This window comes from Solanum stenotomum, chromosome 6, assembly GCF_019186545.1.
Source record: "Solanum stenotomum isolate F172 chromosome 6, ASM1918654v1, whole genome shotgun sequence".
Lineage (NCBI taxonomy): Eukaryota > Viridiplantae > Streptophyta > Magnoliopsida > Solanales > Solanaceae > Solanum > Solanum stenotomum.
Genome location: NC_064287.1, coordinates 61,195,036 through 61,218,972, shown reverse-complemented (window position 1 = coordinate 61,218,972; position 23,937 = coordinate 61,195,036). Strand labels below are relative to the sequence as shown.

The 23,937-nt window shown below is 32.3% G+C and overlaps 3 protein-coding genes across 7 annotated transcripts; 1 reads left to right on the top strand and 2 right to left on the bottom strand.

Moving 5' to 3' along the window:
• Window positions 1-1,289: 1,289 nt before the first annotated feature.
• LOC125866644 (pto-interacting protein 1-like) lies at window positions 1,290-7,137 on the top strand. Of its 5 annotated transcripts, none has more exons than XM_049546944.1 (9): window positions 1,309-1,422; window positions 1,536-1,629; window positions 2,874-2,984; window positions 3,513-3,763; window positions 3,851-3,977; window positions 5,947-6,220; window positions 6,350-6,482; window positions 6,582-6,668; window positions 6,784-7,137. In XM_049546944.1, exons 3-9 carry the CDS (start codon window positions 2,903-2,905, stop codon window positions 6,910-6,912), a joined length of 1,083 nt encoding a protein of 360 aa, XP_049402901.1. In that variant the 5' UTR covers window positions 1,309-1,422; window positions 1,536-1,629; window positions 2,874-2,902; the 3' UTR covers window positions 6,913-7,137. The 5 variants fall into 5 exon arrangements, with proteins under 5 accessions (XP_049402900.1, XP_049402902.1, XP_049402901.1 ...); XM_049546946.1 differs by having other exon boundaries at window positions 1,315-1,422; window positions 2,864-2,984; XM_049546943.1 differs by having other exon boundaries at window positions 1,290-1,629.
• A 1,405-nt stretch (window positions 7,138-8,542) lies between these two features.
• Window positions 8,543-11,129, bottom strand: LOC125866658 (rRNA-processing protein fcf2-like). The gene is made up of 5 exons (XM_049546965.1): window positions 10,853-11,129; window positions 10,699-10,759; window positions 9,762-9,839; window positions 9,152-9,267; window positions 8,543-9,062 (listed from the first exon to the last, which is right to left on the bottom strand). Exons 1-5 carry the CDS (start codon window positions 11,068-11,070, stop codon window positions 8,954-8,956), a joined length of 582 nt encoding a protein of 193 aa, XP_049402922.1. The 5' UTR covers window positions 11,071-11,129; the 3' UTR covers window positions 8,543-8,953.
• Window positions 11,130-14,614: 3,485 nt separating this feature from the next.
• LOC125866634 (CBL-interacting serine/threonine-protein kinase 1-like) lies at window positions 14,615-19,579 on the bottom strand. The gene is made up of 12 exons (XM_049546930.1): window positions 19,259-19,579; window positions 18,021-18,083; window positions 16,872-16,943; window positions 16,677-16,784; window positions 16,516-16,596; window positions 16,256-16,435; window positions 15,929-16,153; window positions 15,730-15,834; window positions 15,530-15,646; window positions 15,368-15,430; window positions 15,206-15,280; window positions 14,615-15,112 (listed from the first exon to the last, which is right to left on the bottom strand). Exons 1-12 carry the CDS (start codon window positions 19,460-19,462, stop codon window positions 15,035-15,037), a joined length of 1,371 nt encoding a protein of 456 aa, XP_049402887.1. The 5' UTR covers window positions 19,463-19,579; the 3' UTR covers window positions 14,615-15,034.
• Between the last annotated feature and the right edge of the window lie 4,358 nt (window positions 19,580-23,937).

Here is a 23,937-nt window from a genome sequence, read left to right as displayed (position 1 = left end):
AATGTTCGATGAGAATTGAACTAGGCTCAATATTATAGAAATTTGATTTGGTGCCACTCGAGTTTTGGTAAAGTTGGGTATGATAACCAATTAGGTTAGACATGAATCAACTCGACTTGGCTCGATATTCTACACATATTTAGCTTTTATAGGTTATTTCCTAATTTTTTTTTTTGTTTTTTCACTAAGTATGAGTATTATTTTTGAAGTTCCAATCAATTTGAATTTGTGTTTAATATTTATTGGAAAGGAAAACATTATCTATTAAGATTTATTTTTATTTTTATGACTATTTAAGACCTCTGATTAATAATAGAAGATTTTTTATCAAGAAAAAGCTTACATAAACTAATAATACGTAAGTGATAGTTCATATACCAAACATGTCATATATTATTAGTTATTATATGTAAATATAGGTTTGTAGGGTTTGAGAAAATGATCAAAATGATCTTTAATGTATAAGTTTTGATTCTATTTAGTCCTTAATATATAAATATGATGTAAATAATCCTTAATATATATTACATAAAGTAATCAATTTTGATCTTAAACCCTATAAATAAAGAACATCGTTGCTTTTGCTATCAAAATAAAAAAAATTAGGATGGTTGTGACTTTATTATGTTATCATTTTCTTAGTGAAGTTTTATACATGTCGTCACAATCGTAACACTCTGCTGGGATGGTTGCGACTTTATTATTTCATAATATATTGTATTGTATTGTGTTATATTATATCTTATTATATTATTGTAATAAATATAACATTTAAATAAATTGCATCATTATCATCGTTATATAATGTTATACATCAATAATTAATAATAAACCTATAAAAGAATATGATAAAGAGTAAAATTACTGTAAAAACGGTAGAATAACAAATAAAAGTAAAGACAAAAAGAAAAGAAAATACTAAAGTAATAACACGATCTCAGTAAACCGGTCATTACACAAAATAATTTTTTTATTGTTGCTTGATCAATTTAAACAATACTATATAATATAATTTAAGTAGCAACAAAACAAACATAAGATTTAAACGAATAATATATAACATTATATAAATGGTTGACCATTGAAATTAGTGGTTGAATTAAGAATTTTAATAAGAGAGTTCAAAATTTTAAAAAACAAACATACAAATGAGTCGAATGAAGTTTAACATCTATCATATAAGTACATATTATAAATAAGTAAAATTTTCCGCCGCCAAATCGCTAATTGAAATAAGATATTTTTAGTCAAAGGGCCACACAAAATGGTAAAATATAAGTAGGAAAAGAATATATCTAAGAAAAAACCTGTGAATGAGAGTATTCTTGATTTGTCCTTGTTACTGTGTGTATTTGTGTGTGTGAGAAGAAGAAGAAGAAGAAGACGAAGTCAATTGGGTGGGCGACAAAGACAAAGCAACTAGTATTACACTGTTTCCATTTCTCTACAGTATATAATAAATAACAAGACTTTTCTCTATATACAATATACTCTGATTCATTCAATTCAATACAAAATTTTGACTCCCTTTATAGTCTTCTTCAGATCACCATTTGTTTTTCACTTCACAAACTTTCTGAACAAACCCCATCAAAGTATTTACTTTTCCTGCCGATTTTTGCTTCCAAGGTTTGATTTTGCCCCTTTTTGAGCTTATTTTTGTTGGGGAATCTGAGGGATCGGTGTTGATTTTGGATTTTAAGCATGGTTCTGTATTGGATTTAATACTATTGTTGTTTAGTTTTGTGGGGTTTTGTTTAAATGCTTGAAAAAGGGTAATCGAGTTGAGTAGCTGGTTTTAGCCTGTTTTGTTATTCAATCTGTTGAATAGATTTGTGGGAAAGTTTGTTTCTTGATTTTTTGATATTTGTGTAGCAGTTTTACTGTGATTTCAGTTTCCTGTCTTAGTTTTGAGGGGTTATTTTTATTAATTACTGAGAAATTTGCTGTTTTTTCAGCTTGGGTTAATGTCATTATTGTTGTGTTGTGTTTAGAGGGTTATTAGATTGTACTGGACTAGTGAAATGTGAAGTGGATCACTTAGATTTTGGAAGGAGGATTGTTTGGTGTAACGTGTATAGATAATGAAGTCACTTAAAGAGAGGAAGAAAAGGTCTTTGTGGAAATGAAAAACAATTCGATTATGGGGTTTTCTATTGTTTTCGTATGTTTAAATATCGTATGGAGAGTTCAAAGTAGTTATCTTTGTGGTGCATTTAGGCTTCTAAAGTGACTCTTTTTTCGTATCTTCTAAAGTGAAGATACCAAAGATTTGGTCTTTGATCTTTGCTTATTACGAGCGTGAGATTATTTCAGGTAGCAACTGTGATTTGTGAAATCCAATGACATGGTGACTATTGGTTATTGAACACAGAGAAAGAAATATAGCTATGGAAAAATTGAGTGATGGGGATGTTAAAGAAAGAGTTGGCGTGTCTTTCTCGATGCCAACTCTTTAACGACCCTGGTTCAATTGACTATATTTTATATATCATGTCATGTTAGGTTCAGTCATGTTGTTGGTCAACTCTTAACATTTTCCATTTTCCATTTTCGTCTTGGTTAGTCTATGGCGTTGGCTTTTTGTTTCTCTATGAGATGTTGATGTGCTTAATTTCTTCCTTCTTGCACGCGTGTCATACAAACATTCAATATATGTCAGTTGAAGCATAAGATAACATTTTCTCTTGTTATTGATATTTCACCTAGCCCGTTTGATATTAATGATGACAATGGATGAACACTTTCAATGTGGAAAGGGCTTAGTTTCAGAATCCTTTTGAACTTTGTATTATAGCACTGATGACGGTCCTGTTTCCTTGTTCTAGAGACACCAAACATAATTTATTAACTTCTTGACTAGTATTTTTCAGAATATCTCACGGGTATAAGAAGGATAACTATGAGCTGCTTCGGTTGTTGTGACGATGATGACATGCATAAACCTGCTGATCATGGACCATTCATGACCAACAATGCAGCAGGTTAATTTCCTCCTTGTACTATTTGCTATTAATAATATTTCGAACTCTTTGAAATGATAAATTCAGCTGCAGGAGAGGGGCAAGAGGGTAGTGGGTTTCAATCCTAGTATCTCCTGGATTAAAGCTCAACCTCAGCCACTGAGTACTGATGTATAATGTATTATCAGTAGAGTTGGGAACTAATAGGCGAATCTTCCTATCAGGTCTATAAGTAAATTAGTTCCAGTATCTTGGAAGCTCAGAGATCATGATGTTTGAATCTGGTGTCGTCATGACCTGGTATGGAAGATATGCCTGCTGTGCAAACATGTCTTTCACCTCAATATTCCAGTTTAACCTTAATAAATTTTTAAACAGTCAGGTGAAATTTGTAGTGTTTAGTTCATTGCTTTGGCTTTACCCCTATTCTAAAGATATGTTTTCTTTAGATAGTGTCATGATTTTACTCACTGAGATTCTATTAATTCTTTTTTTTACCTGTAGGATTTATGGTTTTCACTCTTCCCTAACTGGAAATCTTTTTTTTAGGCTACAATGCAGGGCAGCGTGCAACAGAAAGTGCGCAAAGGGAGACGCAGAATGTTAACATCCTGCCCATTGCTGTTCCTTCTATAACTGTTGATGAGTTAAAAGACATCACAGACAACTTTGGTACAAAAGCTTTGATAGGTGAGGGATCGTATGGAAGGGTATACCATGGTGTCCTGAAAAGTGGGCGGGCTGCAGCCATTAAAAAGTTAGACTCGAGCAAGCAGCCTGATCGAGAATTTTCAGCACAGGTCAGGTCGATTGGATTGTCCTACTTTGACTATTCTATATTATACATAAACCTCTTACCTTGCTTGGATATGATGTAACCGTTTCAGGTTTCCATGGTATCAAGACTAAAACATGAAAACGTGGTTGAGTTACTCGGTTATAGTGTGGACGGCGGTCTTCGTGTGCTGGCTTATGAGTATGCCCCAAATGGATCTCTCCATGACATTCTTCATGGTTAGTTTACTATAAGCCTTTGTGTATCCATTCTATGCATGTTGACCAATTAATGACTTTGTGGATTTGGTTGTTCTAATTTATATATACCGGTGAAACTCAGATGAAATTCAGATTTGGTTGTTCTAATTTATATCCATCGTGGTACGTTGAGTTTGGAAATGATTGCGCAATCCAAATCCAACTAGGTCATGCGCCTGCCCTATACTGTGCACTTTAAGTACTTGACTATGCACTTTCAACCCTCAAAAAGTTGTCAAAGCTCCTCCCCCGATATATCCCCTTTCTTGAAGTACCTCACCAGGGTCTTTTTTGACATGTGTCGTGGAAGTGTTATGTAAAGTTGCTCAATCAAGAGTAGACCTGCACCAAGACTTCCTCATATTTCATGCTACTAATTGGACAAACCCTTAAGTCTTTCCTTCTTACTTTCAGATTTTATCCTTTTCTTCTCCGTTGTGCATATACATTTCTTTCTCTTGTCCTCTTTTCAAAAATATATTTTGTTCATAAGTTCCATTGGTTATGTACTTGACTATGCACATAGTGAAAAAGTTTTCTACATATTATATTGCTAGTGACTGGACAGACTTCTGAAAATGATAAGTTGGTTAAAATGGAAAATGTCTACGTAATAAGTTTTAAGTTCCTCAGATTTAGTAGCTATTAATCCTAAATGACAATAGGGGTTTGAACTCATGCTTGCTTTAACCTAATCTACTTGGGATCCAGATTTTGGTATATTGGGTTTCGATGTATAATTCTGTCCAATATTGTTCAAGATTGTGTTAAACATTTTGGATATATAAAATTGGACAGGAAGTGTGCACTGGGTTAAGATAGAGGGTCTACGGGATATCTGAAGGTAGAATATTATTATTTTTAGTGTGCTTCCATTCCTCTTGTAGCCTTTTTGATAGTCCAAACTTGGAAAGAGTGCTGTCAGAAAGGTCATTGGGATTGGCCCACCTCATTTGTCAGATATCGGAAGGATAATCTATCAAGGAAGTAGGGAGAGGCAGGGAGCTTGAAGTGGGTTTCTACATCATACTGATGAAGCTTTATTTATAGAGAGATGGTTGTTCCAATATATTCTTGACCCAATGTAATGAATTGAATTTGATCACAGTCGCGTAAGATGCTCGTATTTTTCTTCAAAATTCAGTCTAACCCACCTTTTTCTCATGTTAATTTCAGCCATTGCCACTGCTCCTTTAGTAAGTAATAGAAAAGGATAAAATCCTAGTATTTTGAAAATCCATCATTATCCTGCCAAATCGATTGCATCCTTCCTCTCTCTCCCTGATAAGTAAATTCTAATTCATGAAAACAGCTCCAAAAGTGATTTTTTTGGGTTGTATTTACCTATCCATTTCCACTATGTTAAACAAAATAAAACTTCTGCCTTGCAATTGCTGTTAAATGAAAATTGTTGTCATTTGCTGACAGCATGTTGTATCTCTATTTAACAGAGCAAAATCCATAACAAGCCTTTGTTTTCTCTTACAGTTTTCCTTATTTGAGCTATTTTCTGACTACGAGGGTGTCTATTTCTGTACATATGTGTGTGTCAGTGTGTGTACACATATTCCTGTTTCATTTGGAAGCTTTGGTTGTGTTTTCCTTCTTTATGTATGGCTGATCATTCTCATTTTTTTTACTTATCTGGAAGAACTATAGATTGTGGTGGTTGTCTCAGCCAAGTTAATGTGTCATCTCATACTAATGCTGAAAACCATTTTGACTACCTATTTTTTCAAATTGGTTGTAGCAGCCTCAAGCTACCTGGACTATAAATTATTTTTTTGATGACAAAAGAAATAAAAAAAAAGTATAATCCGGGTAGCTTGAGGCTGCTACAATCAATTTGTAATTCTTGCAATAAGTAGTCAAAACGGTTTTCTCATATTCCGTAATCTTGCTAATTCAATCTGGAAAATGCAAATAACTTTTCAATTTGTGGTTACAGGACGAAAAGGTGTGAAAGGTGCACAGCCAGGTCCAGTATTATCATGGGCCCAACGGGTTAAAATTGCTGTTGGAGCTGCAAAAGGGCTAGAGTACTTGCATGAAAAAGCACAGCCACATATCATCCATCGTGATATTAAGTCTAGCAATGTCCTACTCTTTGATGATGATGTTGCTAAGATTGCGGATTTTGATTTATCAAATCAAGCTCCTGATATGGCAGCACGCCTTCACTCTACACGTGTTCTTGGAACCTTTGGTTATCATGCTCCTGAGTGAGTTCAGTTCTGAATATTTGATATAAATAGACTGTAAACTTGATTAACTAACTTAAATGAAGCAATTTTAGATCAGGGCCCAAGGGTCATTCATTTTTATGCTGATTGACTTCCCTCATGTTGCAGATATGCAATGACTGGTCAGCTGAGTTCAAAGAGTGATGTTTACAGCTTTGGTGTTGTCCTCCTTGAACTACTCACAGGCCGTAAACCTGTTGATCATACATTACCACGTGGCCAACAGAGTCTTGTGACATGGGTATAACCTTCAAGATACTGACATTACTATATCTGATGCACCAATTTTTTAGTTGATTATTTTGATTCTGAATTGACGTTCCGTACCCTGTGTAATCAGGCAACACCAAGACTTAGTGAAGATAAAGTTAAGCAATGTGTTGACGCTAGACTCGGTACAGATTACCCTCCTAAGGCCATTGCAAAGGTATGTCACTAGAGCAGAAAATTCTTGACTACTGCAACCATAATCCTGCATCTTCTTACATCTCTTCTTGATTTTCATCAACTCGTATTTCTCAAAATTTGTGTTGCTGAAACAGATGGCTGCAGTTGCTGCTTTGTGTGTGCAATACGAAGCTGATTTTCGGCCAAACATGAGCATTGTGGTAAAAGCTCTTCAACCTCTGTTGCACGCTCGACCTGCACCTAGTGAAACATCAAACATGTGATTCTCTCCTTTGCCGCAGCCGCTACCAAATGGAATGACAGTGATTGAGATTTGTTTTGTTGAGTTGAAAATGATATTATACTAGTAGTTATCTGGGTAAATAGCAGACATACTGTGCTTTCCCCCCTTCTTTTACTGGTCTCAATTGAATGTGAATAAATTTATACATGTACTAATGAAAGTAGCTTTGCCTATTCTTTTAATGGATTATTCTTGAGGTCTTGAATATCCTAATATCAGTTAAGTGGAGATGATCATTATGATAAAAGCTGAAACTATTGAGTTTAGAAGTTGGAAAACATTGGCTTTTCCCACCATTGGCAATATTCTATTGCTGATTAGGTCAACAATTGTGTTTGGCATGAGGGTTGCTACTGACCTATTATGATTGAACTTACAACATCATACCTAATAGAGTTCCATAAGTGGGGTCTAGGAGGCGTGAAGGTAGAGATACTATTTCCAAAAGACCGTCAACTCAAGTGTAGTAAAATCTATTATGATTGAACTTGAAACATTGAAATAATAATAGTAGGTGCCTACTTCTAGTAGCCCCTCTCTACTTTAGTGCTGTGGTAAGGATGCAACACATACATATGGATTAGGCGCATGTTATGGATTTGAATCTTGTCATGAACAATACAAACTATTGGTAGTTTTGACGTATGAAGCATCTCATATTCACATACATGGTTCGGGGAGGGCCTAGTTAGCTTATCTTGACGCAAACATTAGTGTTTAATGCTAAATTTCAATTTTTTGGCATACAAGTCACACAAAAATAATTTTACCGTTGCTCTCAAGTTCCTTCAAGAAGCAAACCTGCAGTCTCAAGTTGTCTCTATTGTCCCATCTGTAATATTGAATGTTGGGAGGCAATGAACGGCCAATTTGTACATATATCTCAAACATTTGAAGAGTAGCTAGCAATTAGTCAAATGAGAATATAGTCATGTTAGCTGTTTCATTTTCAAGCTTGTGGACAGGCAAGCAAAGTTTAGGCAATTGTGGAAGCCCCCACCAACTACCCTCTCAAAACTAAATGCTATCAACAAGTTGGGTAAAGTGTTGGCAACTATTACTGGGAAGTGTACATATGTCCAATTTTGGTGTCACTATCTAAGTTTTGTCCAAAGTTCATAAATTTTCGTACGTCTATTCATTTCGGAACAACTTTAAACATATGGTGTGAAGTTCATATGATTGGACTTTTGACACATAAAAATTCAATCATTTTGCCTAAAGCTCATGCACGCACATGAATGAAGTTTAATCATCTTTACCTGAACTTCAGGCAGAAATGCATGTTGGGATTTGATAAACCTAACTCCAGACACCACATATTTGACATCAAGTATAGATAAAATTCTTAATAGGAAGCGCTTCCCCTTTAATAGGCTTACGTGACCCTAGAAAATGGCTGTAATTCAATGATCACAACATTAATACATCTCAAGTCCTTGTATCTTTGTAAATCTTCTGAACTTGCTTACAACTGATTTCCTTAACAAATTATGCAGAGTAATGTATTCCCCTAACAAGAAGCAGAAGAGAAATGGAAAAAAATGTCCTCTAATAATAATGCATGTGGGATTACTCCTAATTTGAAGCTTAATCTGGACTAAAATATGGTTGTATACTCAGATTAGCATTCAAACGTCCAATCAATTTTCAGATGGTAATATTTTTTTATAACTTATAAGTACCAACAAACAACAATACAACCTAACATTCTAATATTTTGATACCAGAACAATAAGAATAGAATACGCCATGAGAAGGCAAATATACATGACGATCATCAGCAACACAGTTCAAAATTGATGACAACTATTTCTGTTGGAGTGCTAGAAACACGTATTAGAAGTATGCCGGTGTAATTAGCATCAAGGATTTGTAGATGTTCTGTGAAACCTGCTTTGTTTATGACACATCCCTATAGTTTTCCCAGAATGGCAGGTACACCTCTCATAGAAGATTTCAATGCTCTTCGACTGGTCAGACAGAAAACCGGTAAGAAACGCTTCATGAACACTATAGTTTCAATGCCTTCTTTGCTTTGCACGCTTCCTTGACTGTGGACCTCTATTCTTCCATTTGTCAACTCCACCTGGCCGATTGCGTTCTTCAATCTCGCGAACTTTGCGTTTCCTGTGTAGCATATGAGGTTAATGATCCTTAACAGACCGGTTAAAAGTAGTTGCATAGTTCCTTTACTTCTACTCATGTTTGTGACGTACCTGTACTCCCCAAGTTTACGGTCAGAAAGTAGCTCCTCAGTAAGTGTTGTCTTTCTCTCCTTCTTAGTCAGTCTACCAGAGTAGTATTCAGATGCTGGCTCTATTACTGTGCCGACCTGCTCGAATTTCGAAAACGTTAACATCTTACCTCTAACCAACAGGATAACAAGATGTCAATAAAAGAGAGTGCATGACAACAACAGCACAAAAGATGCCTGCACGGTTGTTCAATTCTAGCTTCTTTCTATTCTATATCTTTCTGTTCCTTTGCTTTATCATGTGAGACAGGGGAAGCTTTTATTTTGTTATATCATCAGGGTAATGATGCATCAGCCTGCTAGTGGTTATTATCAGGCATAAGAAGGCGAATTTGTCGCTCCACAAGTGGGGTCTAGTGAGGGTAGTGTGCATGCAAACCTTACCTCTACCTTGGGTGGTAGAGAGGCTGTTTCCAATAGATCCTCGGCTCAAGCAAAAGCATTACAAAGCAGTTCGAAAAAAGAAAACAACAGGAGTGAAGAAGCCAAGACAAAATGCTATAGAAAATATGACAAATCATACTAAAAAAGAAACAGTCACTACATCAATAATTTAGAAATAATAGATTTACCTGGAAATATTTAGGTAATGTTTTTGATTTTGAGCCACTCTTCTTGTAATGCCTTTTCGGATCCATGGCACCCCTTAGCTGAAACAATCAGATTTTTAGAACTGAGAACTTACTCGTAAGAGAAATGTCTGCAATTTAATTAGGCATACATACAGGAAACTCAACAATATATCATAAGAAAAGGTGATCATTAGACATGATTGCGTCTTCACAAGTCCATCTTCACTAGGGATGTCAAACTGTGCTGAAGAATATATTATTTGTATACACCGGATGGAATTTAATTTTTTTTGTTTATAACTAGTGAGATCGAACAATAGCAAATGAATGAGAAATTTCAATTAATATGTCACTTTACTCTAAGCTTGTCTAGAATTTGTAACAGGGAAACCATTGAGGCCTTATACCCTCCTTTAAGACCATAAGCAAGTTACTCCAGGAAACACGAATCTAGAGAGTGGAGGATGAGAAGAGTTGCATTTTTCAGAAATATGTGTAGCAAGTTTATACATATTTCAACTCTACCTATCTTACTGATCATGGACACAATCTTCAGATGAATAGATCATTTATCAGCAGCAGTGTGAAATGTTCTATCTCTTACGTTTCTCTCTCTCATTGCTCTTCCTCTAAGAAAGGCCTTCATTGATTTTCAACATCTTACAAAGCTATGGCTCCTAAGGTAGACGAGCCAAGAATTTTAGAAAATTAGACTGTGATTGTTATGGACTAGTATCAAGATCGAGTCCCAGACAAGGGATTTACTATTAGCAGTGGAGTAGTAACAAAAGATGGCCCCCTCTGTATCCTTTTAACAACAATGTGAAAGAAAAGCTTAGCTAAGTCACAACCTCTCATAAGTAACGAAACACATCAGCCTATCATCGAGCAGTAAAAATGTTCAAGTAAAGAGAGAGACTGTCATTCAAAGAATCACCTTTAACAACTGGAGATCCCTTTTCAGCTCTGGAGTAATCGTTGGGGCAGGCATATCAAACCTATTTAAATTTCAGAAACAGTAAATAATTTTCATAAAAGGAACAAATTTACATTAAAAACACAGGAATTTGAAAAACTACAATTGAGATTACCAATTTTTGCCAGTTGTATCCTTGATTTGTTTTCGTAGAAGCTTGTTCACCTTTTTGGGATCATTGGGCGGAACAAATAGGCCGTCCATGAGCTCTGAACTAGGTTTGTATACTGCACTGGCCCCGGGCACCTCATTGGAGCTCTTTTTGGTCCCAAATGATAATTGAGGTAACTTTGGTTCCCATGAAAGCCCAATTACAGGCTTGTTTTCAGGCATATTGAATTGCTACAGACCCACAAGTTTCAACCTAACGAGTAATAGTTTAAATAAATAAGCAACATTCAGCCTAAAATAATTCATACACAGTACAACAACAAGATACCCAGTGTAATCCCATAAGTGAGGTCCGAGGAGATAGAGTGTATGCAGTCTTACCCCTACCTTATGAAAGTAGAGAGGTTGTATCCGATAAACCATCGGCACAAGTAAAACATACCAAATCATGTATGAAAATAATGGGGAATGGAGCAATGGCAACAACAAATAATACGATAATCGGAGCAAAGGACACAATGGAAAGTAATAATAACAATACAGAGAAGTGAAATAAGGCGATGCTCGAATACCTACTACACTTCTACCCTAATCCGCAACCTCCGTAACCTCGTCATGTCATCCATATTCATACACAGTACATGATAACTAAAAACAATACCTAACTAACTTCAGTCTATAAGCAAAAAAAAAACTATGAAATTATAGCTATCCAGTGAGAAAAAATACGCACAAGTAGAGTTTACAAGCTCCTTATTTGCTACATATTTCTATCCAAGGGCGGCTCAACCCTAAAGCCCCAAAAAATAAGAGCCTCAAAATTACAAATCCTCCAAAGAAGCAAAAAAAAAAACCACATTCAGTTCGAAAAAAGAAGCTCAAATACACGAAAACATACCGAAGATACAGAAAAAAAAAAAGAAAAATTCGAGCAAGACTAAACGAAGAACCAGATCACTAAGCAGACAAAAAGATGAAGAAGATACATACCTAAAAGAGAAAACCAGACCTGATGGAGGCGATGTAAAAGAGACGCACATATTAACCAATAGCACACTTAAAAGAACCAAAAAAAAAAAAAAAACCCTAACTAGAATTTTTTTTAAAATATGTATTATTGTTACTATTAATAATTAAAATTTTCTTAATACTCCCTCTATCAATTTTACTATTTTGTCCTTTGTTCATATTAAGTAGCCTCTTGGAAAAAAATTGAATTTCAAAGGTTATTTTAATTGTAGGGGTAAAATAGAATTTTTTTTTTAATTAATTCCATCCTGGTGATCTAGTAAATAGTAATATGTAACAAATGTTTTAGTAAGATGGATGACAATCTAATATAAGACAAATGTTTCGTTTGGTGTGAGGAATAAAACATATAGTCTTGGAATAAAAAAATAGTCATTTCTTGTTTGGTTGTCATGTTTGGGATAACTTATCACACCATTTATATTATAGTGATACGATAAGTTATCTCATATACATGGTGGGATACGTTATCTCAAGATAACTAATTTCAAGATTATTAATCCTGGGATAACTTGTTCCCAATCAAACGAACACTGTATTTATGAAATTTTATTATTGATGTAATTATAGTTAAAAATAGTAGACAATTAATTTTATAGTTATTTTCTATTTCTTAATTCGCCTATTTCACTTCAATTTGGATCAACCATGTTTTAATATTGACTTTGTAAGATTGTCTTCAATTTTTTAAGATGTTTTGTTTAACATTTCAAGCTCAAACCAATTAGATTATCAAGTAATTAAATTTAAATAAATATTGTCTTAAGTTTGAATGTCTTCTAAAAGTAACCATCATTATAATATTGGTTTCTGTAATTAAAATTATTACAAAATATTATATAAGTAAAAAAAATGATACTCTAATTGACATATTCAATGAAGGGAAGTCTTAATTTTATTTTTTAAGACCTTTTAGAATAATTTTGATAGTTTATATAACAATGGGCTCTATTGAAAAGGTTTTCTAAATTATAATCAATAATAGAGATTTAAATATTTGTGTTGTTATGTAACGTGTACAATAATTTATATATATTTATTCTTGTCTTATCAAATATTACAAAAAATGTTAAAAGGAAAAATAATTATTAAATTATAATTAATTGCAATTTTTAGAATTTATATATAATTTTTTTTGAATAAATATGGTACTATTTTCTAAATTTTGGCTTTAGGTCACCCATTTTATTGAGCTATCCCGTTTCTATCTCCCATATTCTATTACTGTTATAATATATTATCTATTCCAATAACTAAATTAAACACCAAACTCTAGGTATAAACTACTGATTCAGTGAAAAGCTACTATGAATTTAATTTCTGGATAAGATTGATGGTGTTTTAGATGCTTTAACTTTAACACACGAACGACATATGCGATTTTATTACGCAACATGAGAAAGAAAAAAAAAAAGACGAAAAGAAAGGATAATCTTACTAGAAAGATGGCTCGTCGGCACCAGAGATGGAACAAAGAATTGGATTTGGAGTAGCAACGCTAAAACAAAATGACAAACTCAACAAAACATAACAATTTACCTTAAGTAATTGAATTTGAAATTTCTATCTGAATCAAATTTAATTATTGACTTATTACAATCCAATACAAAACATTATATTTACGTAATTATATTATTAGTTTATACTGATTAGCTGTTTTTGTAATATGAAATATGAAAGCTATATAATATTATACATTTACGGTACACAACATATCAATCTTACGTAAAAAATGTGTTTATAAATACATTTACATTGTTATACAATATTATACAAACTTTGACAATTCGTCTCTTACAAAATTTATATATAAGTTTTCAAGCCTTTTAAAATCCAGAGAATGAATTATTCTTTTTTTAAATATATTTCTTTTGGAATCGCTATAGATATACATAAGTAAAATTGCGAAAATTCATGTATAAAGTTTGGCAAACTTAAGATATTTTGTGCCTCATGTTTGGCATTCTCACAACCAAAATTCAGACATTTTTGCTTTAAGTCTGACAGACCTTGCCAAAAATTAATTTAAGGCATTTGTTACTTAAGTTATGACCTTGACAAGACCAAACTTCAGACTTATAATGGTTAAGCTATCAAGGCCATTTTTAGATATTTTTTTATTATTAGAGTTACAATCTTGACAAGCCCAAACTTCAGACATTTTAATGACTACACTTTGGGCATATTATACCTTTACTCTCTCATATAATCTGTTAAGAAGTCAATCATTGCTAGTTACTGATTATTGTTCATAGAATCAAATCTTGCTAGACATGAAGGAGAGTTGGTGATGATTCTACAAAGTCTAATTCATGGATTGTGCAAAATGTATTTAAAGACATTGTTATAAAGTTGGATTTGTCAACTTTCTCTGCTAAATTATTGGTGCACATGATCCTCCCAGTCTTGGTTGTACATTATAATATTGTCAACAAGTAAGATTTATAGATGAAAAATGCATCAAATTTTAAATATAGTAAGGTAGCCACTTTTAATTCCTCTTTGTATAAAAATGACACTATACAATATCAATTACGCTTCAATTCCAAGCAACCCAATCATTTTCTTTAAAACAAGTATTATATACCGTCTCTCTACCCCTACAAAGATAAGACGTAAACTGTGTATATTCTACCTTTCCCAAATCTTGCTATGTTGTTGTATTATGTGCACAATCATTTACACAATAATTGCAAAAAAAGAAGAGGCCATGTGCAAAGTAACTTTCTCTTAATTACATAAAGCTGCATGAAGCATTATTTCTTTTTTTCAAAAAAGGACATCTTTGCTTGGAGACTTTCAAAGTCCTTGTAAAGACCAAGCTCCAAATAATTGATACTACAGAATACAAATTTTGCTGAATTTACTTATCAACAAGGCCGCTATAGCCATGTTCCAAAGAAGACATTTGCCTAGAGACTAAATAATAGATACTACAAGATACAGATTTACTTGAATGTACCAACTTATAAGGCGAATTCCGCCATGTTCTTTACTATACACTTAAACCTCACGTTATTGCTCGTGAAACTGATGAATCAACCAACCAACTTGAAGGGTGTGCTTACTGCTCACAACTCCTCCTACTACTCAACAAGAGCAGGAGAAATGGAACAAAAAGAACGAAAGAATGTATCCAGTCACCGCTGCAAATGGTCTAGCTATCACAACAAACAGTAGGTAGGAGCTCTTCACTTCGGTGGACTCCCAAATCATTCGATAACCTATTACACAACTGTGGGATAAAAGTGATTTAGTTAGTTTAACATGTTTGGAAGGGTTGTAGGTTGTAACTTGTAACAAGGTAGACGAGGATGTTGAGCTATACCTGTCTATATACTGTTGAATCCCCTGAAGACTTTTGTAATTCTACAACATACAAGGATGGGCTAATCTCGAAGACCTGAAAATGATGCATAGGAAAAATTACTTTTGTTTTTCTTTCTTGTTATGGAAAATAAGGGAGTCAAATACCGCGAACATTGCTTACCTCTGCGACTACCAACAGACTAGTTGGACTTTTGTGGCCTTTCTGCTCTTGCATCACTTTCAACTGTAATGTACAAAGACATAACATGGAACTTTATTTAAGATTTAATTTTTCTTGTGTGACTATGCATATACAGATTGATGCGCCAACAATTATACTAACCCTTCCGTGTCTTTTCTGGACATGAAATCCCATCTGTGTCACCATATTCTCGATCCTCTCCAACAACTGTTTTGGAGAGAGACTGGATGTGAATCTGATCTTCCTCTCGGAAACATCCTAGAATAATTCAAGAAGAAATAAGTCTATGTTTTATGAAATGTTCCTTGCATAATACGGTACAAATTAGAATTAAAGGTTACCTCTTTCTCAAAAAATCCAGAAAGATCCAGACATGACGACATTCCTATAAGCTCAAAGGCATTGATAAGGCAAGGCGATTCAGGATCTCTTTGAGCATCAAGTGGCTGTGACAGGGATATAGCAAACAATCAGTCATTAAGGATGAAAGGATTAAAACGCTAGAAATGAACCAATTACTCAAGGGTCCAACGTCCATACTGTTTCATGCACGGTGAAGACGTGATCATCTGTAGAAGCATGATCATCACTTTCCAAATCTTCTTCATCAGTATTTACAGGTGTATAGTCTTGTTTGAACCATGCATCTTCTTTGATTTGTGCCATTGTTATACGAGTATGCGGGTTGGGATCAAGAATCCTCTTTATGAGGTTCTTTGCTCCTGCAGATAGCCATTTTGGTATATGAACTTCCCCCTTAAGTATCTGATTTATATCCATCAAAAATAATATTAAAAGTATTAGCTCCACAAAATGTCATATAAAATGAGCTCACACGCATAGAACAAAAAGAAGAAATTGTCTTACCTTTTGATAAAGTACGGCAAGATTTCTATCATCAAAGGGTAAATAACCAGTGAGAATGACATATAAGATAACACCACATGACCAGGTATCAGATGCCGCGCCATCATATCCTCTGTTAGAAAGAATTTCTGGAGCGACATAGTTTGGACTACCACAAGTGGTATGCAACAATCCATCATCCTATAGTTAAGACAAAAAAGCTCAATAAGATTGAGGAAACTAATTCACATATGCAACAAAGAAAAGCTGGTATTCCGTACCCTAAAGTGTTGGGGTAACGCACTGAGCCCAAAGTCTGTTATTTTTATGTTTCCCCTCAAATCAATGAGGACGTTTTCTAGCTGCATTTTCAACACCACACATGTTACATGACTGAATAACAGCTTATATTATTTATGCTACACACTATATAATTAGTTACCTTCAGGTCTCTGTGGAAGACACCTTTGTCGTGACAGTAACTAACGCCATCAACCAATTGTTGGAAGAGCTTCCTACCTTGGGCCTCTGAGAGTTTTCCTTTGGAAACCTATGGATAAGGATTATAGTCAAGGCTAAAATTCAAGATTTGAAACGCTATTATTCACAAACAGAATATATAGTCAAAGTAACTTACGATTCTGTCGAATAATTCACCCCCATTCACGTATTCTAGCACCATGTAAATCTTGCTTTTGCTCGCTAAGACCTGCTTAATTGTACCGTCTTGTTAGAAATGCATCATAACAAAATACTACTAACATGAGGAAACCCATGTATGGATACCTAAATGTTTGATAAATATACTATTATTATTACTATTATTCACTTGCCAGTTGCCACCATGAAGCAGGCATTTGACAAGCAACAGAAGTCATCGTGGACGTTACATGACAAACTCCTTAAGGAAGAAAACAAACAACTTTTTTTTGAGACGGGAACGTAATTTACTTAGATTGAGTAGCTAATACGTCAGTAGGATCAAAGTTGTTAATCCCTGATTTGAACTAAGACCAATTAAATCTTGGTCTACCAGGGCAGAATAATATAATATTCCAGCAAAAGACTATTCCTAATGCTACACCAATAAGTCCAAGAAAAAAAACAAAACAAAGTTGTCCACCTAAGTTTTTAAGTCTTTGGATAGATCCATCTTTCCTCTTCCATGGTCCCAGACAAAATGGACCCCTTCCCATATACAATATATAACCACAAAAATCAATGATAAACACTTATGGTTATCCAGCATTAGCATTTGTTAACTTGTAAAGTTGGGAAAAAGATCTAATTATGAGGGGGGTCGAGATGGCTCACCAATTATTATTTTTCAACAACCACTAGATGAATTATCTCAAACCCCTTAAGTTCATACATTGAAAAGTATTCCTAAAATTCAGTAGACTTTTCTGAGCAATATATTTATGCCTAGTTGAACAATAAAGACAAGAAAATTGGAAGAAAAAAAAAAAAAATCTTTAGCCGTGAAAGAGTGAGCATTTGTTGTTCTTTACTTCAAGCAAAAATGAATTGGCTAATTGTCTATACGCAAACCAAATCAGATTCCAGGATGTTTTTTACTCATGGCTTTCGAAGAATAAAATGAATTATATAATATAATCCACTTCAAATACTGAATCTTTAGGTGGAGCTACTTTATCACCACTACAAACACAACTTGTATCCGGAAAACATTTCAATACCTCAACTTGGGTATATTAGGAGTTTTTTTTTCTGTTCAAAAGATAATATATTTGAAAGAAGGCAAAAGGAAAAGGATAGTATATACCTCGTATAATCGGACGACGTTAGGATGTTTGAGGAGTTTTAAAGTTCCAATCTCCCTCTTAATCTGAAATTACACAAGAACTGCATAAGCTTATTTGAGTTATTTCAATTTTCAACTTTAAAAGTATAGTTCTTTATCTACTAAGAGCTTCAACACAAACACTTTCCACAAAAGTAGCAAAGGTTCAATTAAAAGATTAACAACAACAACATACTCCGTCTAATTCCACGAGTAGGGTCTGGTAGAGAGGTAGTTTCTAAGAGGCTCGGAAAAAATGTGCAATCAAACAATTTACAATTATACAGTTTAATAGTTGTCGTCAAGTTGGACTGATTCATTATCCAATAAGGGAATTTTGAACCACCAAATTTAGCTAATCCTTTAACTTTTAGCTGCAGGATTTAGTCGGAAATATAGTGGAAGATGCGATTTCTCACCAAAAAGCGCTAACCACCAAGCAACTATGATTATAAAGTTGAAGATTCAAACTTTTAAGACTTTTTGGCCATATCTATAATTTTTTATGAGTTTAGAAAATAATATTTGTGTAATTTAAACGGTTAAAAATACATGATTTAGAAATCCAAAAATCATGTGTGGCTCAATATTAAAATTCAGTATAGTGACAATAAAATTACTAGGTAATTTCTTCTTATTGGTTCGACCTTCAATGAGCAATAATAACATATTAATGTAATTTCGAAAGTAAAGTCTTAAAATATACGCAAATCTTATCTTGCTATTTCCGATAGACCCTCAGAATACCACAGTTACACAAAAAAAGAAGTAGTTCCGTCCTACCCATTTTACTTGAGCTAAGATTTATCGGAAACAACGTCTCTATCTTCTCAAATAGGGGCAAATCTACATACACATCGTCTTTTCCAACGTGAAATTACACTGGGTATGTTGTTATAATAGTAGTTCCGTTCAACTCGCCGGAAATGGGATTTGGTCGGAGAAATTGAGAAGAAGATTTTTATAACGAAAACACCAGATGGAAAGACCTTCAAGTGGAAATTGGTAATGAAAATCAACTTTCACCATGGAAATGAAGTTACAGTAGAGAGAAAAACTGATCCACTTTTTTCCACACAAAAAAAAAAAGCACACAAAAACAACAGAAAATGGGGAAGAAGAGATTCAAAATTATTTTTCTATTTCTGAGAACCCAAATAGAACAAAATTCACCCATGAACACAACAGAAACAGAGATAACAAAAAAACAAAAAACAAACCTGATCAGTAGACCTGAGGTCAAGGATCCGACTCTTCTCCAAAATTTTAATGGCGAAAGATTGACCAGTCTCTACATGTCTAGCATACTTCACTTTACCAAAATTTCCTTCACCAAGTGTCTTCCCTACTTCATATTTCCCTAATCTCATTCCCTTCTTCCCTCCACCCACCCTTATTTCGTCTTCCTGTTGTACCAACACCATACCCAAAAATGAAGAAAAAAAAAACAGTAAAAATGGGTATAATAGTTTGAAGTTTCAAGCAAAACTGGAAGAATTCAACTGAGAATTTTTTTTTGGTGTTAGTATGAATGAGGAAGATGAAGATCAGCAGGTTTTGTGTTTCCTCTTCTATGTTTGGTGGTTAATATATAAGGAAAGATGCATAATCTCTCACTTTCCAAATTTTGTTTGGCTTCATCTTAATTAAATTACTCATTTAGAGAGTATAAAATATAGAGAATATTATTTATCGAAAATCGTCTCTATACTTATTAAAATATGCTTTGTTTTCTTTATTTTTATTTGTGGAATCATATTGAATACTTTTATTGTTATTATTCTATTAAGTCATAATAGTTCTACTTCGAAGAGATAAAAAGACTATTTTCAACGGATCTCCTGCTTAAATCAAGTAGAAATGAAAGTAGTAACAATATTGAAATAATGTGATATGAATTATAGAAAATTAGAAATTGAAGAACAATAAAAATTTTAAAAATTATTTAATAAAATTATGATAAATAATAACTTAGACAAACAAAATTAAAATGAAGAGAAAAGAAAAATATTAAAGTGGGGCCACCTTTGTGGACCACCCTGTTTATCCACTAATTACTCCGTTTTTTCTCCCTTTGTTTGGAGAGTAAATCAACTTCATTGATTGCCACCAAAAATTAAGCAAAAAAAATATTTATTTTATTTTGAAATTTTTAATCATTAAGTAGTCATTTTCCAAACTTATTGAAATAAATAATTAAATTTAAAATTATAAAATATAATTAATATTGAACAAGTTAATAAATATTTTTTCTTAATATTAACAATTATTTTGGCAATTTGCAAATTTGTGAACACAAACGAAACGCGGAGACAGAAAACCCCACAACCCACTTTTTGTTTTAGTACATTTTTGGTGTTCATATATCATGTGTGCATGTTTATTTTTGGTTGACGTGGATTTAAAATTTAAACTCTATATATGATTTGATACACAAAATGAAATAAAGAAAGATACGTCATCGGTTGTGGTATCTCTATATGGAGAGTAATTTTATCATTTTAGATAAATAATTTTGAAATTAGCTAACACTAAAATTAAATTTAAGATAAATTTTATTGCGACCTTAATCAATTTAACATTTTGATATTGAGCCAAATATAATTTTGAGACTATGAATCCAAATCCACTATTTATTATAATTTTACGTATAAAGATATATTTTAGCTAAAAAATATGAGATTCAGATAAATTCTATGCTTTTAAGGTGCTGATTATTTGGTTGGTTTACTTTTAGAAGAAGTATCCAAAAAATAATTTCAAAAAAACTATTTTTAAATTAATCAACCTCTCTATAAGCTTGGTATCAACAAGAAATAATTATGTTTGTATGATTTTCGAGAATTTTGTAAATACGTTAGCTATATATAGATATAATTTAAATTATTGTAGTTGTTGAAAGTTGTTTTGTATCTTAAATCATTTTCATATTTCAATTTTACAAATTACAATATAGGAGTATTAAACTAAATTTTAGTTTCGATGAAAATATACCACTCTTGAAAATCTTTAAATCGTTTTCAATTTTACAATTTATTAAACTAAATTTTAGTTTACCTAGAAACATGTAACTCTTGAAAATCTTTAAATCATTTTCATCATTTCAACTTTACAACTCATTACTTAATTTTAGTTTCGATGGAAACATATAACTCTTGAAAATCTAAATTGTGTTAAAGGATAGAAATAAATAGGTAATTAATTATATACGATCTTCATATATACAAAAAAAATAATTAAAATTCAACAAAAATCGTAAAAAATATTCTAAAAGAACATTAATGTAAGCTAGCAAATTTACTGTTGGACAATCAAGATGTTATGATGATAAATACTATCCTAATTAATTCTACATAAAATTATGTTACACCAATTAAATAAGAAAGATGACAATAAAATTATATAGATATTATTCAATATTGTTCATAATAGTACTATATTCATGTTAATCTTTTTAAAGAATTAATTATAACTAAAAAAAAATCAAAACCAATCTCACAAAAGAATAACAAGTTTATATAGCTATAGATATACCTGAAAATCAGACATAACTCCTAAATTATTAAAGGGAGACAAGCATAAAGCATTTATTCAAACTCAAATTATTTATTGATTCATGAATTATTGCTCACATATATAATGGTAGCTAGCTAGAAGATAAAAAAAATATATATGGATAAGAATTTGAAATTTGGAAAAAGGAAATAATTTTGATTACCTGAACAATTAGGATTCTAAGTTGCCTTTGATGTTTTTGTTTTTTTAATCATAAAATATACGATTAGAATTCGAACTTGCCTTTAATATTTTTGTTTTTATCATAAAATATTATTATCTAAAACGGATAAATTTAAGATATCACGTTTTGTGCTTAATTAGTGTATCAACTATTCATGCCATCACATATGCATAAGGTCTATAAAGAATTTTCTCATGAAATTTTGCACTAAAAGTTAATTGAGTGATTTTCACGAGATATAACACAAAATTATGATAAAATTAATACTACAGCAAATAATTAGAAAAAAGAACAATAATTGTGATTGCCTATCTGATTTGCCATTAGGATTCGAACTTGCTTTTAATATTTTTATTTTTATCGCGAAATATAATTATCTAAAACAAATCAAATTTAAGATATCACGTTTTGTGCATAATTAGTGTATTAATTATTTGTACCATTATATATGCATAAGGTCTATAGAAAGTTGTCTTGTGAAGTTCTTCATTAAAAGTTAATTAAGCAATTTTCATGAGAAGTTGACACAAAATTACGATAAAATTAATAATTCTAGTAAATCAGTAGAAAAACGAAATAACTTTGACTACATGTACAATTAAGAATTTACCTGATTATTCAGAATATTCTAGGTTTATATTTTGAATTTCATTTTTTATGTCATCATTTTTTTTTGGAATCTCCTCAAAAAGGTTTGTTGCCTTTATCTTTTTTGGTGTGAATTGGTAAATTTGTTACTATGTAATAATTCACCACACTAATGTTGTGTAATTATAAAAAAAGGTATATGGGTAGAATTAATTAGATCCTGTATCTTTTATAAAAAAAATCTTTAATTCAAATTATATGAAAATATAAATAATAAACCATAGTAAAAAAATGATTTTCTCGAACAAATAATAAACACACAATGATACATAATTTTCGTGTACCTTGAAAAAAGACAATGATGTTAGGTACCACATTAATGAAGCAATGGTTGCCCATACAAAAAAATGCAAGGCACATGGGGTGGTTGATATTTGTGTTTTTCTTTAACTTCTTATTCGATAGTCGTATGAAAGTTAACTAAATTTATATATGCATAGTAGGACTTAATTTATAAAGTAGTTCATTCAATTAATTTTTTTCAATTTTACGGGCTAAAATTCAAGGATTTTAATTAGGATAAAGAAAACACAATCATTCCACCACAATTTATATAGGTGAAATTTGATGTCATGAAAGGTATGCAATAGAATATGAAGTTTGCTCTTTTTAAGATCTTGATTAATACTTTGCCTAACCTGTTAGATGATTGATACTAATCACTAACACTTTTGGTAATATTTAAAAGTGATGTGTTGTCTTACTCTTGTTGAGAGTTTAGGTTTGTTGATATTTCTCGCTATTATCGTCAGTTGTATTATGTTTCGTTTATTAAATTTCCTGATTCGTTGCTATGTTTTCTTTTTCTTTGTACTTGAATTTGCTTCACTTGAACGGTTAACCCGAGAGACCTTAGGAAACAACCATCTACCTTCACGAAGTAATGATAATAACTACGTATATTATATCATCTACAGACTCTACTTGTAAAAATTCACTGAAGTTATTGTTGTTGTTGTTAATATTTTAATTTTTAAAAAATAATACTTCTAGGTATTATTAGTGAATCTTTATGTCTTAATTATGATTGATTCTATTAATTTTGAGAAACTATTTGTTTCGTAAGAATATTTTACATATAATATTAATTTTTTAATTTTTTTGTTTTCTGAATTTATTAAAATAATATCAAACAGAAAATATATATAATTAATTATATAAAACTTTTTTTTGTATTATTCAACTGCTGATTGGCCCTACCACGTGAATCACGAGCCTGAGATTTATTCAAGGCAAGCCCTTTTTTCCGCGTAATATTTTTTGTAAATTAATTTATTCATATAAATATCCACTATTCATGTTCTGCCGTCCACACCATCGAGGTTGGTTGAACAAGTGATCTTTCTAATGATGGGTCTGAAGTTTCAAATTCTTTATATGTTTTCTCGATTGAGTTTGTCACGGAAAGTTTAGGTAGTGCGATTTACTTTGTACTATTAGAAATAAAGTTTTTTCCGTCGCGAATCAGCGAGAAATTTGTGTTATAAACATGATTTTTTCACCCGTTTTCTT

Coding starts and splice junctions, on each gene's coding strand:
- LOC125866658 (XM_049546965.1), bottom strand. CDS start 11,070: ATGCCTGAAAACAAGCCTGTAATTGGGCTTTCATGGGAACCAAAGTTA. Junction 9,268..9,761: donor CATTACCTAAATATTTCCAG/GTAAATCTATTA, acceptor AAATTCGAGCAG/GTCGGCACAGTAATAGAGCC. Junction 9,063..9,151: donor CGTAAACTTGGGGAGTACAG/GTACGTCACAAA, acceptor TATGCTACACAG/GAAACGCAAAGTTCGCGAGA.
- LOC125866634 (XM_049546930.1), bottom strand. CDS start 19,462: ATGGTGTTGGTACAACAGGAAGACGAAATAAGGGTGGGTGGAGGGAAG. Junction 16,597..16,676: donor TCTTCCACAGAGACCTGAAG/GTAACTAATTAT, acceptor TTGAAAATGCAG/CTAGAAAACGTCCTCATTGA. Junction 16,154..16,255: donor TTGCCGTACTTTATCAAAAG/GTAAGACAATTT, acceptor GATATAAATCAG/ATACTTAAGGGGGAAGTTCA.
- LOC125866644 (XM_049546943.1), top strand. CDS start 2,903: ATGAGCTGCTTCGGTTGTTGTGACGATGATGACATGCATAAACCTGCT. Junction 2,985..3,512: donor CATGACCAACAATGCAGCAG/GTTAATTTCCTC, acceptor TCTTTTTTTTAG/GCTACAATGCAGGGCAGCGT. Junction 6,221..6,349: donor TTTGGTTATCATGCTCCTGA/GTGAGTTCAGTT, acceptor CTCATGTTGCAG/ATATGCAATGACTGGTCAGC.